Source organism: Tenrec ecaudatus, chromosome 5, assembly GCF_050624435.1.
Source record: "Tenrec ecaudatus isolate mTenEca1 chromosome 5, mTenEca1.hap1, whole genome shotgun sequence".
Classification (NCBI taxonomy): domain Eukaryota; kingdom Metazoa; phylum Chordata; class Mammalia; order Afrosoricida; family Tenrecidae; genus Tenrec; species Tenrec ecaudatus.
In genome coordinates, this window is record NC_134534.1 from 26798544 (window position 1) to 26816038 (window position 17495).

The following is a 17495-nucleotide window of genomic DNA, read 5'->3' on the forward strand; positions in this document are numbered from 1 at the left end:
CATGGGATACAGACAGGCTCCTCTGTCCAATCTTTTGCCTGGGCCTCTAGTGGTACAGCGCTGTTAACCACGAGGGTGGCTCCACAGAGCAAGGTGCAGCTGTATGCCTCAGGGAAATTGTACACTCAAAAGCGCAAACAGGAAGTTCTACTGTGTCCTGGAGGGTCACTATGAGTGGCATCAACTTGATGGGTGTGGGTTTGTTTCAGTTTGGTTAGATCCTCAAGGGTTAACCTGCTCTGAACCACTGTTCATGCTTGAGCCATGGAGGCTCTCAAGTATGTAAGTATTAGTTTTAATTGTGACATGATCTCTGATCATTGGTGATTGAAACTACAATGGTTAATATAAACTGCTCAGTGGTACCAACCTCCAACTGGTACCTTCAGATGTGCCATATCTTAGAGATGCCCCTTTTCCACTCCCCTTTCACTCACACTTCCCCAGGCACATTGGTTTTTTGGGGGGGGTTTTCTTGGAAAACTGATTCAGCTTCAGCACTGTGGCCTTTTTTATTTGATTATTTATTCTGCCTGAAATTCTTTTTATTTCTTAAGCTTTTTACTCAAGATTCGCAGTATTCTTTTTTTTAAATACTTTTATTGGGGGCTCTTACATCTCTTATCACAATCCATACATCCACCCATTTGTCAAGCACATTTGCACAAAGGCCGCCATCATCATTTTCAAAGCATTCTCTTCCCACTTGAGCCCCTGACATCAGTTCCCCATTTCTTCCCTTTCCCTCCCCGCCCACCTCGCAGTATTGCTTCCCTTAGTTACATTATTTGAGATTTCATATTTTTCTGTGTAATAGTGTCCTTCTAGTCTTTTTTTACCTTAGTTTACTACTCATCTCACCCCTTAATTTTACTCCTCAACACATTTTTATCTTGCCTTATTTGTCTATATCCTGTAACGCAAATTTATATTCCTAAATACAATTTAAATAATCACGAAATTAAATTGATCTTATGACAGTGTGGAGAATTGATCACAAACAGCTTATGAATCAGTATGCATGGTGAAAAACACATCCATACACACTTGAGATCTCTGTATTATACCAAGTAGCAAATGAATGACAGATCTATGAAAGACAAATATAAAATGAAAAGCCAAATATATTTTTTAAATTGAGAGAGAACCTAAAGAAATTAAATGAATAGTCTTGTTCTCAGAGAGAGCATTGTGAGGCTGACTACGGCAGATGCAGTTAACATGCACCAGTTTGTCATGGGATCTCTCTTTTGATGTATTTTTAAATTTCCAGGTTTTATTATTTTCTACTTTTTTTAACTTGAGCGTTTTTGATGTTTTGTCTAGTCGTTGTTGATTTTTTGTTTGTTTGTTTGCTTCCTGTCTGTATTTTGCTTCCTGTCTCTATTTTGTATGATTTTCTGTATATGAAATCCAAGCTAGAGAGATCTACACAGGTAGTCGCTGGATTGATAATTGCCTCGGGCACAGCTGGAGAGGATGTGGGTAAATGGAGAACCAACAATAAGTATGAGAAGACAATGTTCTGAAATTTATTGCAATGATAATTGTATAATTTTTAATAAGACTGAATTATTACATTGTATGATATGTGAAGTACATGCCAATAAAATTATATTTTTACAGTTTTTATATAAGATGCAAAACATACTATTAATAAATGAAAGTGTAGGAAAAGTCAGTTGCATTAACTTTTATCATCAAAAGCCTAATCACAAAGTTGGACAATGTAACCAGTGTGCTTGGAAAATATGGATGATACCTAGACTATATAAAGATTCTTTCACTCTGATATCTTAATTACCACTATCCAAAATGGTTAATTTTGTCTGTTACTTTATGTATGTTACATACAAGAGAACCTCTGGGTAATTATATTTAGTGACATTTTAATAAATAATGAAACCAATTCATAAAGAGAATCAAATAGTAAGAAGGAAAATGTAACACTGTTATCATTTAGGAATCCGAGTAACCTTATTAGGAATCCAGTTCCCGCCAGGTCACCTTGCCACTGAATGGAAGAGTTCAGATTGAAGTCTGACAGCAACTCCCTGCTCCTGGGTTGATGTGGACTCCTGGCAACCCCACGGGACAGGGTAGCACTGACCACGGGGGTGTTCCAGCCTGGAATTCTTCACAGGAGTAGAAAACCTTGTTTTTCTTCAGAGCAAGTTCTGAGAAGCCCAGTTAATTATTTTTACATTTTTTTAAAAGAGACATTGATTTTCTTCGCAATGCTATTTATCTTCATCGTTGTACTTTTGACTTGTATCTTATATCTTTACATAATGAAAGATATTTTATTATAAACTATGTATCTTATGCTTCCAAACATGACATCAATATGTATATTTTTGGTGAATTAAATACTACTCTAGAATAAACCGTCAGAGAGTAGGGAGAGAAGTTGGAGGTATATCTGTGGTTACATCTCCCCTCTTCCATTCTCCTTGTTGTGTAAATATAAAATATGAAATTAATTACTCAGAATAAATATACAGGAGAACCACTTTAGATAGGTTATGAAATAGCTCAGTCATAGAAAGGATTCATTACTACCATCAGGTTGATGCCAGTTAATGGCAACTTTACAGAACAAGGAGTTTCCCCGGGGAGTTTCTGGGTCTTTAACTCATTATAGGAATAGACAGCCCAGTCTTTCTCCTGTGGAGCTGTTGGTGGTTTTGAACTTATGGCCTTGTAGTTAACAACCCATCTGTGAACCACCACACCCCTAGGACTGCTCAAGCTAAAATGATGACTTCAGATGATCACTGAGAAAATATTCGTTACATTCAAAATGTGCTAGACACTGTAGATAGAAAGATTAATATCAGGGGCCCTGACCTTTAGGGTATAATATTATATTGCTAGAAGTGATTGGAAGCCAAATAGATTAAAGTTTGCAATAGCCTAATTGGTAGTCAGGATGAAAACAAAAGACATGTAATTTTTATACCATCACTATCCTTACATTATTTTTTCTTCTGCCATATTAATGCATTCCATCTTTCAAAAAGAAAGACATTATTTTAATATTACTTAACAATATGTTAAAAAAGTAGCCCGGCAGGTCCCATGTTAATACAGTCATATACTCTTGGAAAGACTTGACGGTGTGGGAGTACTGGGCAACTCAGTGCTGACTCCTTACATTATTTTACTCAGAATTTTTTCTCAAAATATTTTATTTTGACAGATATTTAATCATTATTTTTCATTTTAAGTCTGATATATATGTACATATTATATATACATACAAGCCCAAGTATGCTGTAATTAGATAATTTGTATTTATTTGTCTGAAATGTTTTCAGTTTTCAGATTTATAGATTCAGCATCTGAAAGTGAATTCCTTCTAAAAACAGATAAACAGTAACCACCCTACTATTTAAGTGCACACTCTACTTAAGACAGCTTTAAGTTGACTGACCTTAAAATGCATCAGCCAAACCAACCCACTTTAAGAGCGAACAGGAAAGTCGACCTGGATATCATGTCTGCAGAACAGGAAAGATGGAAGAATATCCCGAGAAAACTGGAATGCAGGGAATCCTTAGTTTTAAAGTACAAATGGTAGCTGCTGCTGCTGCTTTTTTTTTTTTTTAAGGCATGTGTGTATGCATTGCTCTGGAGTGTGGAGAGGGGGTACTAAGTAAAGTGGTTAGCGTGTGGCCATGCTCAGAACCATGGCAGCGCTTTCCAGAAGAGGTAGACTTCAAAAGCCCTTGGCTGAGATGATTGGGGTGTTGGCCTCAGAGTAAGGGAGTCGTTCTGGCTGGAGGGATACACACTGCAGGGTCCTGAGCGTGAGGTCAGATCATCTAAATCTGTTTTCTATTTACTTAAAATTGTTTCCAGCCCTCTCCACGTACACACACATATCACAATGTTCTGAACCTGCAAACTCTCTTTCCACATAAGACTTTCTAACTTTCCACATTATTATATTTTTTCTGACAAGTCCTTGCTTTCTGTCGGATCTCACCTATAATTCGCATTTAATTACAGCAGTGCATCTCACCTTTGGTCCCGTGTTTGAGTCTGCTCAATATAAATCATAGTTATGTCCTGGTGGTATAGCTTGGGCTGTGATTCATATGGTCTGTAGTTCAAAACCACCAGCAACCCTATGGGAGAAAGACTGGGCTTTCTCCTCCCCTAAACTGTTACAGTCTCACAAACCCTCAGCGGTCGCTATGAGTCGGCATCGACTCGATGGCAGCGAGTTTGGTTTTGTTTCTATTGGACTTTATAAGATAGTCCTCAAGAAGGAAACTATATGAATCCGACTACATGTTCAATAGGGCACTGAATTTTCCTTTCAAGAATTGTGCATTTAGGTTTAATGTAGGGAAAAAATAGGATATGTTACCGGAAGAGGAAACCATCTCATTTTAATCCACTGTCCCAGTTGTCACCATATTCTCTTTGCTCTGCCATCTCCTTTGTCATCTCTACAGCTTGTAGGAGGTATGGGCTGATCAAGGTGTTTACTGATGGGTGACCAATTAGTCCCCTGTGCCTCTGTGTCTTTGCAGACAAAAACATTGCAAAATGACTGTTATTTGTGACCTTGCTGCTAAAAACATTGAGAGATAACTCAGTTATTTATGATCTCTTTAAGGTTCTTTTGAATCTTGCATATCCATGTGATTGTCTTAGAACATAGTGCTTTTATTATTCAAATGTTAAGAAAGTGTGACTAGTTAAGTAACATTTGCATAGATAAGAGTTTAAGAATGTTTTTTAAGTTCCTTGATGTTTGTATTGTAACCAATCCCGAGTAAGAAGAGTATAAAAACCAAGCTGTGAATATACTCTGTACTTCAGTCCATCAGACTGCTGCCCTCCCGAGATCCCGTGCTTTGTACGCATCTCTTCCTTTTCCTTTCATCCGCACGCCTCATTTCAGACCCAGCTTGATGCGGGATAACTGGTCTAATTGCCAGCATTAACCGCGTCTTTCTTTTTCTCTGCAGCGAAGTTCTGCGGTGACCCAGGAACACCCGCCCAAGGGAGAAGAGAAGGCAAAAGCTTTATCTACCAGTCCGAGGTGTCCTTCGGCTGCAATTTCCCATTCATATTAGTGGGCTCAAGCACCAGGATATGCCAAGCAGATGGCACTTGGAGCGGCTCGTCACCTCACTGCATAGGTAACCGTCACTCAGGGCTGAGTATGCTCAGAACAAGCTGTGGCGGCACGGTGGGGTAATTTTCGGCTGCTCGCCAAGGATTGGCAGAATACGCCAACCAGTAGCTCAGCTCTTCAGGAGGAAGGTGGGGCAGCCTGGCACTCCGTGGGGCAGGTCTACTCTGTCCTATAAGGCTGTGTGGGTCAGAATAGATTCGAACACTGGCTTCAGTTTTAGTTTATATTCAGTGATTGTGGGATTAATAGTGGGGACACTCTGTGGTTTTCTTTATCCTGTCTACTGTGCTGTATAAATATGACAAATCACTTTAAAATCTAGGAGTTATTAAAGAGTACTAAGATGAATATTTCTAATAGATATTTTGCTTTTCGAACTTTGAACGGAAACAGTGTAATTTTCTTATTAATAAAATAAAAAGGAACACAAGATTTCAGCGGAATGACATTTTTATGCACTAACAAGTGAGGGGCTCACCACCACTTCTCTGTCACTTTGCTGCACTATGGTGGCCTGAGTCCCCTAGAGGAAAGCATGCCACAAGTATGTTGCACACCATGACCAAGGGGAGCAGTGTTCAGCGTAGCTTCCAGATTAAATACAGGCTACAAAGAAGGAATAGGCTGTTCACCTCTGAGTGATTAGTCATAGGAAGCCTTATGAATAACAGGGAACATGGTCAGACATACTGACAGCTTCAAGAAAATCAGCAGAACGTTGCCACATCTGGTGCCAGGAGTTCAGCGCCGCCAGAATGCGCCTTGGCAGCTAAGATGCCAAGACTTCTAATTTGGACATGTGGTCAGAAGAGACCAGTCCGTGGAGAAGGACATCGCATATGGTAAAGTGGAGGGGCAAAGGAAAAGAGGAAGTCCCTTGATGGGATTGTGTGACTCAGTAGATGCAGCAGTGATTTCAAACATAGCAATTTGAGGATGGCTTACGGCCAGGCAGGGTCTCCTCTTGGTGCACTAGGATCTCTCCGCGTTGGAACTGACCAAAGGCAGCGAACAATAGGAATATGAGGATGCATGGAAGCAAAATAGGGCCCTTGCCGCTTTGCTGAATACAAAATGTGTATTGAAACCCCCCAAGCCCTCTTGGGAGAAACACAAAACCCCAAAAAAAGTCTCTCTGCTCCCATAAAGATTTACCACCTCAGAAACCTGAAGAGGCAGTTCTACTCTGACGTTTAAGGTGACCATGAGTTGCAAGCAACTCGTCGGCAGGGAGTAAGAGAACACGTGTATACATAAGAGAGCATGCTCACGTAACATTGGATTTCTTAAAAATATATCCTCAAGCTATAGTGATTCAAAATGGCTGCAAGTACATTGCTTATATTTCTAAAATTAAAGGCCACATTTAATGAAGTCAACAAGTAAGCTATCATATAAATCACCAACTCAAAAACTGATTGCCACCACCCAGACTGTTCTTCGTGCCCACATCTTCTATTGGTATCAGGGAAGAACTCAAATAATAAATCCTGCCTCTGGAAAAACCTCCACTTCCGAGGGTCATTGCCCTACCTGAGATTGTAGCTCACTGAGCAGATGTTTCATGCATGTGTTCATTATTTTCTGAGTTAGTTGGTTATGGAAATTTTAATATTAAAATGGTTCCAAGTTCAAGAATAACATCATTCATACAAAATACGTCTCTCTAAATTTCCTACTTCAAGTTGAGCAGGCTTCTTCCCGTGGAGAAATACTATTATATATTATTAGAAAATCAAGGATTATATTTTAAAATTTTACCCATATTCCATTCATTAAACTGGAGATCACTTAAAATTATTATGTGGAGACAAATATATGTATTATAAATTATCAAAGAATAATGCTTTCAATTATCATTTTAGAACCCACACGTACTTCATGTGATAACCCAGGAGTACCAAGGCATGGTTCTCAGAACAACACATTTGGATTTCAAGTGAGTATTTGACATAAATATTTCCATTTATAATGAAAATGGATCAAAATGTTTGTGTTGTTTTTGTACATAAAATCCTATTGGACGTGCAGAAATAAGACACATTAATACCTGCACTCATAAACACATAGAAAAGGTATAAGGCAACAAATCAATAGAAATTATAAGGAATTATGGAAAGAAAGATCATTCTTTTAGAAAATCAATTAAGTAAAGATTGCAGGAAAGAAGGGAGAGGGATACTTTCAGGGTCGCCAGCCCCTAACACATCATCCCGGGTCCAGTAGGCACAATTGTACAGTGATAATAAGTAAAGATTATAGTAAAGTCATAGGGAATGTGGGAGATAGGAGAACGAGTAAAATGAAGGGGTCAGACACATTTCATGGTAGTGTGCTTATCTCAGCTCCTCCTGGTGGTTCAGGGCAGAAGAGAGAGCACAAGAGAGAGAGATTTGTTGCTCACCAAGGGGTATATCTCTTTGGGGGTGGGCCTGCCTCCTAATTATAGCTAAAGACATACGTCACAGGAAGGAGTTGTACAATAGGCAATACATGCAATAGGAGGGGGATATACAATGGGTATAAGCATAGCAGGAAGGGGATGAGCTAGGCGTGTACACATGATAGGAAGGGGTGGGACTAGATTCATGATGGAGCCCTAACCTTGGTCATCCTTGAGTGGGCTTGACCTCCCTGGGCTCTCTTTCAGGGAAACAATTTACTACTGTCCTTATCAGAAGGGAGTGGGCCCTACTTACTATTGGATAAACAGTGGTGTCTGCTTGCTCTGGATGACTGATAACCCTTAGGGAGAATAACTTCTGACCTACTTTTGTTGACCTCCAACTGTATAGTCATGCACCAGTGTAGCAAGCAGCTAGGTTCAGCATATATTTGCAGGAGATAATCTGCAAAAAATATATCCATTTCTCCCAGGATTTCAGTTAGCATGGGAAGGAATTGAGAAAGTGAATTTGGACAGTGTGGATAAGAGAGCATTATGGAAGGGATTAAAGCTAAAACTGCTGAGAATTAAAAAGAGTGTACAAGTGTGGTTCCTCAATAAAGCAATAGTTGTATAAAAGGCTAAAATATTTTCTCAAGCATTGGCACAATGTGGGAAATTTCTGAAAGAAATCATTTAGTCACACCCCATTATTCCACAACATATTGTTGGACTGCTATATTAAAATTCTTTAGTATGCCTAGCCATGCGTGGCTGACGCTCTTACTATCTCTGCCTCCAATTTAGTTTTTGTGTAGAGATTCAGCAAGTTTTTCCTTATAGAGGTCTAAGGAGAGCCAAAGTGCATACTGATTCCAAAAGGAAATAGCCAATTTACACATTACCCAATTGCCCTGTGTCGCAAGGTTTCTAAATTGTGCTATTCTGTACGAAATTCAGTGTGAACCCAAAGAGCATCCGTTTCTAAAGGAAGTGCTCATCAAAGGTGCCATATTTTTGTTGCTAAAAATAGTTTTCATTTATCTACAATCCAGGCACAGTGTGAACATTGATTTGATAGTGTTTTCAAATCTCCCAGTCTGCCTCAGTCTTGTCCATATAATAGCAAAATACAAAAGTGTCTCAGTCTCCATTATATCTGTTGTAAGAGAATTTTAGGTTCACATCTTCATAAAAGCTTTTGCCCTTCGATCTCATTTCTGGAAAACACTAGAGTTAGCCCTCAATCACGTAGACAAAGAAGCTGAACAAAAAAACATAATTATGTAACTTGCTTTGATCAGAGTGAGTCATATTCTGGCAAAAGCAGAAATTTAAAGCTAGTGTTCGCACTGAATCTGGTTGACTCTCTGAAGCATATGAGTTCTTTATTGTAGACATTCTTCGAGATCATGGAAATGATTAAATTGAGTCCAGGATAGCCATCCAATGAAATGAAGAGAATCACTGTTACTGCATTTTAATATATGTAATATCTAATTCTAATTGATATAAGCATCTTTGTCAGTTGAGAAAAACCCGGGCCTTCATGAAACAGAAACCATACTGAAGTGGCTTCCCGTAGTCTTTTTCGTCCTGTGTGCGTTTCTCCGTGATCACAGGGGAAGGAATCTGGGCGACACGAATCTAGCCTGGATTCAAGACAGGACAGGAGCACATGTTCTGTTCTACTTGTCTATTTATCTGGCTCCACTCTCTCTCTCTCTGAAGATTAGACAGGGTGTGTTACTCTGTCTGTATTTCACACATAGATGGAAAGTGATTAATTCCCTCAGTTTCAGTTTCAAACTTCCATATTTGTGGAGAGAGATTTTGAATGTCCCAGCTCTGCCTTCCCACATGGTTTCATCAGGCAAGGAGGAGCGCAAGACTTCAGCTGTAGAAAGCCCTGTTCTGGAATTGGCAGTGGATAAGGGGAAGTTACGAAATCCGTATGCACAGAGATCACTCTCTTAATTTTCTCTTTTACTTGTTGGTTCATTCACTTCCTTTTCTTCCACAGATTTACAGCACAGGCTTTTGAGCAGGCATTAGCATGGAAGGAGATGTAGCACTCAGGCTAGTGATCAACATTCTATTGTTGGAGAACTATTTCCAGGACTTTTTCTCTTGAACCCCAAATAGGCCATCAGGAGCTGGGTCTTAATGGAAGTAGCTACCAAAATGACTAATGAACATCTAGATTAATTGTAGTGTGAATGACAGACACAAATTTTACTAAATACGGAACCTTTTCATTAAGCTCTGGCATTAGAAAATTTATTTTTTGGATTTGGAGTTGTGGCATTAAGTTATTGATACAAAATTATTTTACTTTGATCAATAGACATTTAATCCCTGGATAATTAATTTTTAGATATTTAACCCAAATAAAATAATCATGATAATTATTTGTGATTTTCAGTTTATTCCTTTTTTATAAAATAAATCATTTTATTGGGGCTCTTACAACTGTTATCACAATCCGTATATACATGCCCTTTTACTTGAACTTTATGATCTCAATCTTATATGTGTTTTAAAAGGAGTGACTTCCAACTTGTATCAAGCACATTTGTACATTTGTTGCCCTCATCATTCTCAAAACATTTGCTTTCTTCTTGAGTCCTTGGTATCAGCTCCTCATTTTTCTCTTCCCTCCCCACTCTCCCCTCCCTCATAAATCCTTGATAATTTATAAATTATTATTTTCTCATGTCTTACACTGTCTGACATCTCCCTTCACCCACTTTTCTGTTGTCCATCCCCCAGGAAGGAGTTTATATGTAGATCCTAGTAATTGGTTCCTTCTTTCTACGCCACTTTCCCCTTACCCTCTCGCTATCACCACTCTTAGCACTGGTCCTGAAGGGCTCATCTGTCCTGGATTCCCTGTGTTTCCAGTTCCTATCTGTACCAGTGTACATCCTCTGGTCTAGCCAGATTTGTAAGGTAGAATTGGGATCATGATGTGGGTGGGAAGGAGGCCGGGAAGGAAGCATTTAAGAACTGGAGGAAAGTTGCATGTTTCATCGTTGCTACACTACACCCTGGCTGCCTCGTCTCCTCCCCACAACCCTTCTGTAAGGGGATGTCCAAATGCCTACAGATGGACTTTAGGTCCCCAATCTGTACTCCCCCTCATTTACAATAATATGTTTTTTTGTTCTTTGATGCCTGATACCTGATCCATTCGACACCTCTTGATCACACAGGCTGGTGTGCTTCTTCCATGTGGGCTTTGTTGCTTCTGATGATCTAGATGGCCTCTTGTTTACATAAACTATATATTACATGAGGTAAATCTTCTGCACAAGAGCTCTTTAAAATATTGAAAAGCAAGGGTGTTATTTTGGTGATTAAGATAAGCCTTGCCCAAGTCCTATTGTCAATCACTTCATATGGGTTTAAAAGTTGGACATTGAAGAAGGAATACTGAAGAGGGGTTCTGTACAAATATAAGATAGCTTAAAAATAACTTATTTTCTTAAGTCAGATAATTCACAGTCAAAGTTGATGCTAGGTCAGTGAAAACATTTAACATCTCCCCTTAGGAATCATATTTGTTGATCATGCTCTTTTGCTTGAACTTTATGATCTCAGTCTTATGTGTGTTTTAAAAGGAGTGACTTCCAACTTGGGGGGGGGGGCTAAAATGTTTTATATAAACTTATATAAAAATATAAAACAGTTGTTCAAATATATCTTAATCACTCACTATATCTATGTGAACATTGTTAGGAGTCATGCTGGTCCCTCCAGTGAAGTCCTCATGTCATGTTAAACACACACACTCCCACGCACAGAAATACAGTAGTGGTAATGCAAGCAAAGGAAGAGTTATTTAAGTAAATGAGTTATGGAATTTCCATGGAAGAGAAACATAGACTATAATATAAATTCTAGAAGTTTATTCAAGATTTATATTAATATACTTGACTTGATAAATTTCATAAGATAGGAACTGTGATATAATGTTAGAAAAAATTAATAAGTATCCCCAGCAATTAAAAATATTTTTACTAGAGCCCCTAATTCAGGATAAAGTGTAAAAATGGGCCTTTGCAGTCCTGGGTCTTGCCAGCACCCACGGGGCAGTATCTCCCACTTTGGGGAACAGGAGGCCAAAATGTAAGTGTTACTAATTAATTATGTCTTAAAATGCTATGGGGTGTTTGCACAGACATGCCATTGTGCTTCAATTGAAAGTGACTTTTACATAAAAATAAACTCAATAAAACTGGATATAAATTATTTTTAATTCCTGATATAAAATTACTTTCATTATGAATTGAACCAATATATGCAGGTAGTTATATAAACAGCATATCTTATTATAAATATTTGTGGGGAACTCTTTCATTAGTTTTTCTTAATAAATATTTAACAAAGTCTATGTGGGCATTTTTTATTAAAAATAATCAAATTATTCTTGTTAGTCATAGTCAGAGTGTTTAGCATGGCAAATCAGGCAGGAAAAAATAGAAAGCAAGGTAGATTGTACTAAGTGGATTTATCACTGACAAAATTATGATAATTGCATTGATTTTAAGAGAAACTGTTAGTTGATTTGACTATAAAAATGAATAAAATATCAAATGAATTACTGAATTTGAATAAGTCCAGGTATATTAGGCATTTGTTATATGTATTTGTAAACTTGACAAAACTTTGCTTGGTATTAAATGTGTGGTGATACCTAGAAAATCTTAGTATATTAAAATTCCTTAATATTGTGTTAAATCCAAAATATGATAACCACAGAAATGAGAAAATAATTAGAATATAGCAAATGTCTGTGTAATTCAAGATGCTTCTCAAAATTTGTAAGTCACTTATTTTATATAAATGTTTGGTAATAAATTCCAAATCTACAGTTCCAAAGAACAAATTAATGATTTAAATTTATGTTGTCTAAAGACAGAATAGCCTAGCACCTTAATAAACCACAACAGTGTTAAATCTCTTTAGCTACACAATCAAATAAATGAATTAAAAATTATGAGCCCCTCCCTTCAGCTAAGGAGTCCTGGGGGAGCTACGGGATTTACATTGAGTTGCTAACCCAAGATTCAAACTCACCACGCACTCATCAGAGAAAGACAAATCCCTCTGTTCCTGGAAAGATGTGGAGTAGAAACCCAATTAGGGTTGCCATGAGTCAGAATATACTCAGCAGCACTGGGTGGGTTTATTCCTCAAATGGAGCCAGCATTTCTAAAGCAGGGTGCTAAGCTCTCGATGAACAATAGTAATGAACCACAGGGAAGCTGGCATTTTGGTTTGTGAGAACGAGGTATAATTGTAGATGGTTCCATTGTAGATTATTTCCTTTGAGAGGTGACAGCGTTGAAAATCACTCAGGAAATACATAAGGCGGACGATTCTAGAGTCTGGTGCTAGAGGGAAGACCTTGCCGAGCTGATGTCTAAACAGAAACATTTAGCGTTCACGCTAGGAAAGCCCGGTTGGGAAAGGCATTCCCCGCAAGAACAGCAAAATAACACGCATGTCTTTACAGAACCGAAAGAAGAAAAACAGGAGTAAAGTTAGAGAATTGTTCAGTGGTTAATGAGAAGACCGGGGAGATAGTAAGTGGCCAGGTTATAGAGATCCTTGCCTGCAAAAATAACACATTATAATTTTTATCCTGCATATGATAAGCCATTAAACTTTAAGAAGAAGAAGGTCATTCTTCATGTTGCATAAATCACTCTTACTTTAATGTGTAAATGAATGTAATGGGGTCAGTACTGTAGAAAGAGACCCATTAGGTGACCCTTTCATTTATCTATGGCAATGGTTCTTAAAGTGTGGGGGCAAGTGGCATGAATGACACAATGTGCAATATCTGAACTTTACTGTCCAGGAATGTATAATTGAATATTTCTGGTGAAGTATAGTTCTGGGTGACAACGAGCAGAGCAAAAACGGTGGCGCATAGCTGCTCTCGAGATCGAAATAGCACCTTGGTCAGAAGGGCATCACTGTAGGCTTGTGTTTGCTACAGGGGAAGAAGGAAACAAAGTGTGAGCTGGAAGCCCCAAGACACTGAGCCTTCTCAGAGTGGGATTGCTGGAGAGATCTAAAGGGACAGGACCTAACTATTTCCTTTCACCCTCAACTGTCATCTTGTTACACTGTGATCGTGTGTGTGCTGCTGTGATACTGGAAGCTATGTCACCACTGTTTCAATTACCTGAAGGGTCGTCCTATTTCTGAGGGAATAACCACTGAAAATTTTATGACTAGAAGCAGAACATTGTCAAATACAGTGCTGGAAAATGAGTCCTTACGGCTGTAAGACACTCTAAACTTGACTGGGTTGAGCTTCTTTGAAGCAGACTCAACCTTTGTTGTGTGGTTGGAGGAAACATGTCAGACCCTTCATTTGCCGATGTGACTCCACTCCATCGGAGCAGCAGGAGCTGCAAACACCCACTGATAATTGCAACGTGGAACAGACGAAGTGCGAATTCAGGAATTTTGGAAACTGTCAACAAAGAAATAAGAATTCATAGAGAATGTGACCCTGAGCATGCGTGAACAGAACTTGATTGTTATTGGCAATTTTAAATGAAACAATCCTATGTTTGACCACACTGAAAATGATAAATTCCAGAGGAATTCTGATAAGATTCCAGAAGATTCATAATCAAATTCAAATATACTGTTATATCTTTGAAGAAGTCCAGTTAATAAAATTGTTACTCAAGTTTACACACGAGTCCGTAAAATTTATGATGAAGAAATTTAAAAATTCTACCTACATATTCAGTCTGAAATCAAGATCTAGCATGTATTGATAGTTATTGGTGATTGGGGTTTCAAAGTTTGAAAAAAAGGAGGAAGATTGGTAGCTGGAAAACATGGTCTTGGAGACAGTAATAAACCTGGAGTTCGCATGGTGGACTTAGCAAGGCGTGGATTACAAACACCTTTGTCCAACAACAAAAATGGCAACAAGTATACACAGGAAGATTGCCAGATGGAATAAATAGGAATCAAGTAGACTACATCTGTTGGAAGAGAGCGTGGTAAAGCACAATATCAACAAGGAAAACAAAACCAGTGCCAGGCTGTGGAGCAGATCATCAATTGCTCCTAAGCAAGTTCAAGTTGAAGCTAAAGAAAAGTAAAACAGGTCCTCAGAAACCAGAACACAACATGGTGTATATCCCACCAGCATTTAGAGACTCTTTCAAGAGCAGATTTGATACGTGCAGCACTAACGACTGGAGGACTGATCAGGTAGGAGATGCCAAGTACATTATGTGGGTGGCCACGCAAGATCAAGTAGTGTCAACAGAGCAAGACTGTGTGAATTGAAAAGAGGAAATGTATCATCCATCGGTCGTATCCTTTCACCCCACCTATTCAGTGTGCATTCTGAGCAAATGATCAGAGATGCCGGTCAGTAGGAAGAAGAATATGGAATAGGCCTGGGGGAAAGTTAACAACCTGTAATATGCTTATGCCACGAAGTTTGCATACTGAAAGGGAGGATTACTCCTAGCACTTACAGAAGGAGATCCCGCAGGACGCACGGCCTTCATTTTATGGACTGCAATTCAGTGGAAAGAACACCAAAATCCTCACAACTGGCCCAGTAGGCAGCATCACGATAAAACCAGAAGGGTTTGAATGTGACAAGGATTTCATTTGACTTGGATCCACAATCAGTGCCAAGCAGTAGTCCAGTGATCACACAAAAGATTTACTTTTAGCAAGGATGTCATTTGAGGACTGAAGTGTTCCTGACTCAATCCATGATATTTTCAACTGCCTCTTGTGCATGTGAAATGGGAACAGGGAAGAAGGAAGTGCCCAGAATGGTTTTATCAAGAATATTAAAATACCATAGACGACTCAAAGGACACAAGTCTGTCTCGGATAAGGTACAACGATAATGCTCCTTAGAATGGAGGATGTGAAAGGTTATGCTTGTGTATTTGGAGATGTTATCAGGGGAGACCAGAAACTTTAAGTTTTCTAGTACAAAGATTCCAAATGCCATATCCTGTCACTTGAGACTCTTAAAACATATTTTTAAAACTTATGGTTATAATTTAATAAGTGTATTCACTGCAGTTGAGCCCATTCTGACTTGTATTGAACCTTAAGCAAGATTCCTGAGGCTGCAAACCAGGATGTGAGCAGACAGCCTCAATTTCCTCCTGCAGAGTGGCTGACAGGTTTGAACCACAGACTGTATTTTAGGGGTCCAACGTTAACCCAAAAGAGCTTTTTATCTATTTTTATGTAGGTTCTTATTTTTATTTCTAATCTTCATTTGCCTCTCCATTCTTGTATTTGTACGTAGTTTATTGGCATTTTCTATTCTATTTTTCAAGTTCCATGGCCAAAACTTTGTTCCATATACATCTGCTGTGCACATGAACATGTGAGGATGGCATGTAATTAAAAGTAATACAGGTTTCTTTCTTAGGTCTGGATTCATTTCACTTTTATTTTACATTAGGTTTCAATCTATTTTTCTTCCAAAGTCCACTCTACAGGACTTTACTTGAAAGCATTTACCAATCGAGGTGTTTGCGAGAAATTGCTACATTTGAAATTGTCTCGGGATATGCAGCTTTTTGCTCTCATTGACTTTCTGCAGGTGGGAAGTGTTGTGCAGTTCCATTGTAAAAAAGGACACCTTCTCCAGGGGTCCACGACACGCACTTGTCTTCCTGACCTCTCCTGGAGCGGTATGCAGCCGGAATGCATCCGTAAGTACGAGAACTAACAAATCATGCTTCTTTGGGTAAAGACTTATCAGAAATATTCTCTACCTAGTTTGGTAACAATTTATATTTACACAATGAGAATGTGAAATCATGTCTCTTTAGATTATTGTAAAATATATTTCATGTGCGTGATTGTGTTAGTTTGTCACAGACCCAAGGGAAGGGTACTTGGTACAAAAGTCAGAACAGATGAGACAGAGTTCTAGTTGGCTTCCCGTTTGTAAACTCCCTGTAATCTACTGCATTTACGTGATGATTGATGATCCAAAATAGCAATAATGTATTTCAAGGTATTCCAGAGCTTCTGAGTATTGGTCCCAGGTTGCAAGCACTGGTTATACAGATAAAATAAGACACAAAGACAAGGTCACTAAATGGTTCCTCTGCATGAGACCTGCCTGTGTAAGGTCTTCACTTCCTGCTTCTATTCTCAGTATGCGCCTTGTCTTGTAAATGCCGATCCCAGGGGTGGGGCTGGGGTGGGGTGTCCGGGAGGAGTAAACTAAAAGGAACACTCATCAGGGAGGTATTTAACTTTTAGGATTTGCTGAAGTCTGAAAAGGTCCGTTAAACATATTTTTCCCCAGGGACCAGCAGCTTACTTAAACAGAAGAGAGTATTCTGAAAAGTCATGTGCCATGCTTGATTCACGTTTAAATAAATAGGGCACAGTTCTTCTGAAGAGAATCTCAAAGCGAGGGTTACTTAGAACATCTCTGTGTGCTATAACTAGGTAGCTAGTATCATAACTCCCAAAGTAACTCCCTAAGTTCCTACTAAACTAAAGTTGTTTGGTGTCTCTCATTTGGGAAATGATTTAAGTAAACTTAAGCAGCTTCTGTTCTCCTGAAGCATCTTGGAATTTCAAATATGTACCTAATGTGGAGATAAGAAAGCAGTTTTGAATTAGAAGCTATACTCTCACTAAATTATATTAAATAGGAAACACAATGTTCAGCAAATCGTGGTCAAAATGTTAGATATTATACCTCTGTGAATCTGTTTAGGGAAGCAAATAGTGTTGCTTTGTTTTGTTCCCAAATACAGTAGTGTACAGAACACTTTCCCCACCCCCATACCATCTTTAAGGAACATAGTTGTGGACCATTGGAACAGAGATGCTACTCAAATTAGAGGGAAAATATTTGCAGCATCTATCTGTGATTAAGAAAAGAATGGTTTTGAAAATTTAATACATAAA

General features: G+C 38.6%; 1 protein-coding gene across 3 annotated transcripts in view; it reads left to right on the forward strand.

Annotated features, from left to right (window-relative positions):
• The window catches only part of CSMD3 (CUB and Sushi multiple domains 3), a 1306760-nt gene that overhangs the window by 1269500 nt on the left and 19765 nt on the right, over nucleotides 1-17495 (forward strand). For all 3 annotated transcript variants that reach the window (XM_075550585.1, XM_075550586.1, XM_075550587.1), the window contains 3 exons: nucleotides 4986-5159; nucleotides 7021-7094; nucleotides 16165-16276. In XM_075550585.1, the coding sequence (XP_075406700.1) occupies nucleotides 4986-5159; nucleotides 7021-7094; nucleotides 16165-16276 (360 nt within the window). The remainder of the gene's footprint in view (nucleotides 1-4985; nucleotides 5160-7020; nucleotides 7095-16164; nucleotides 16277-17495) is intronic.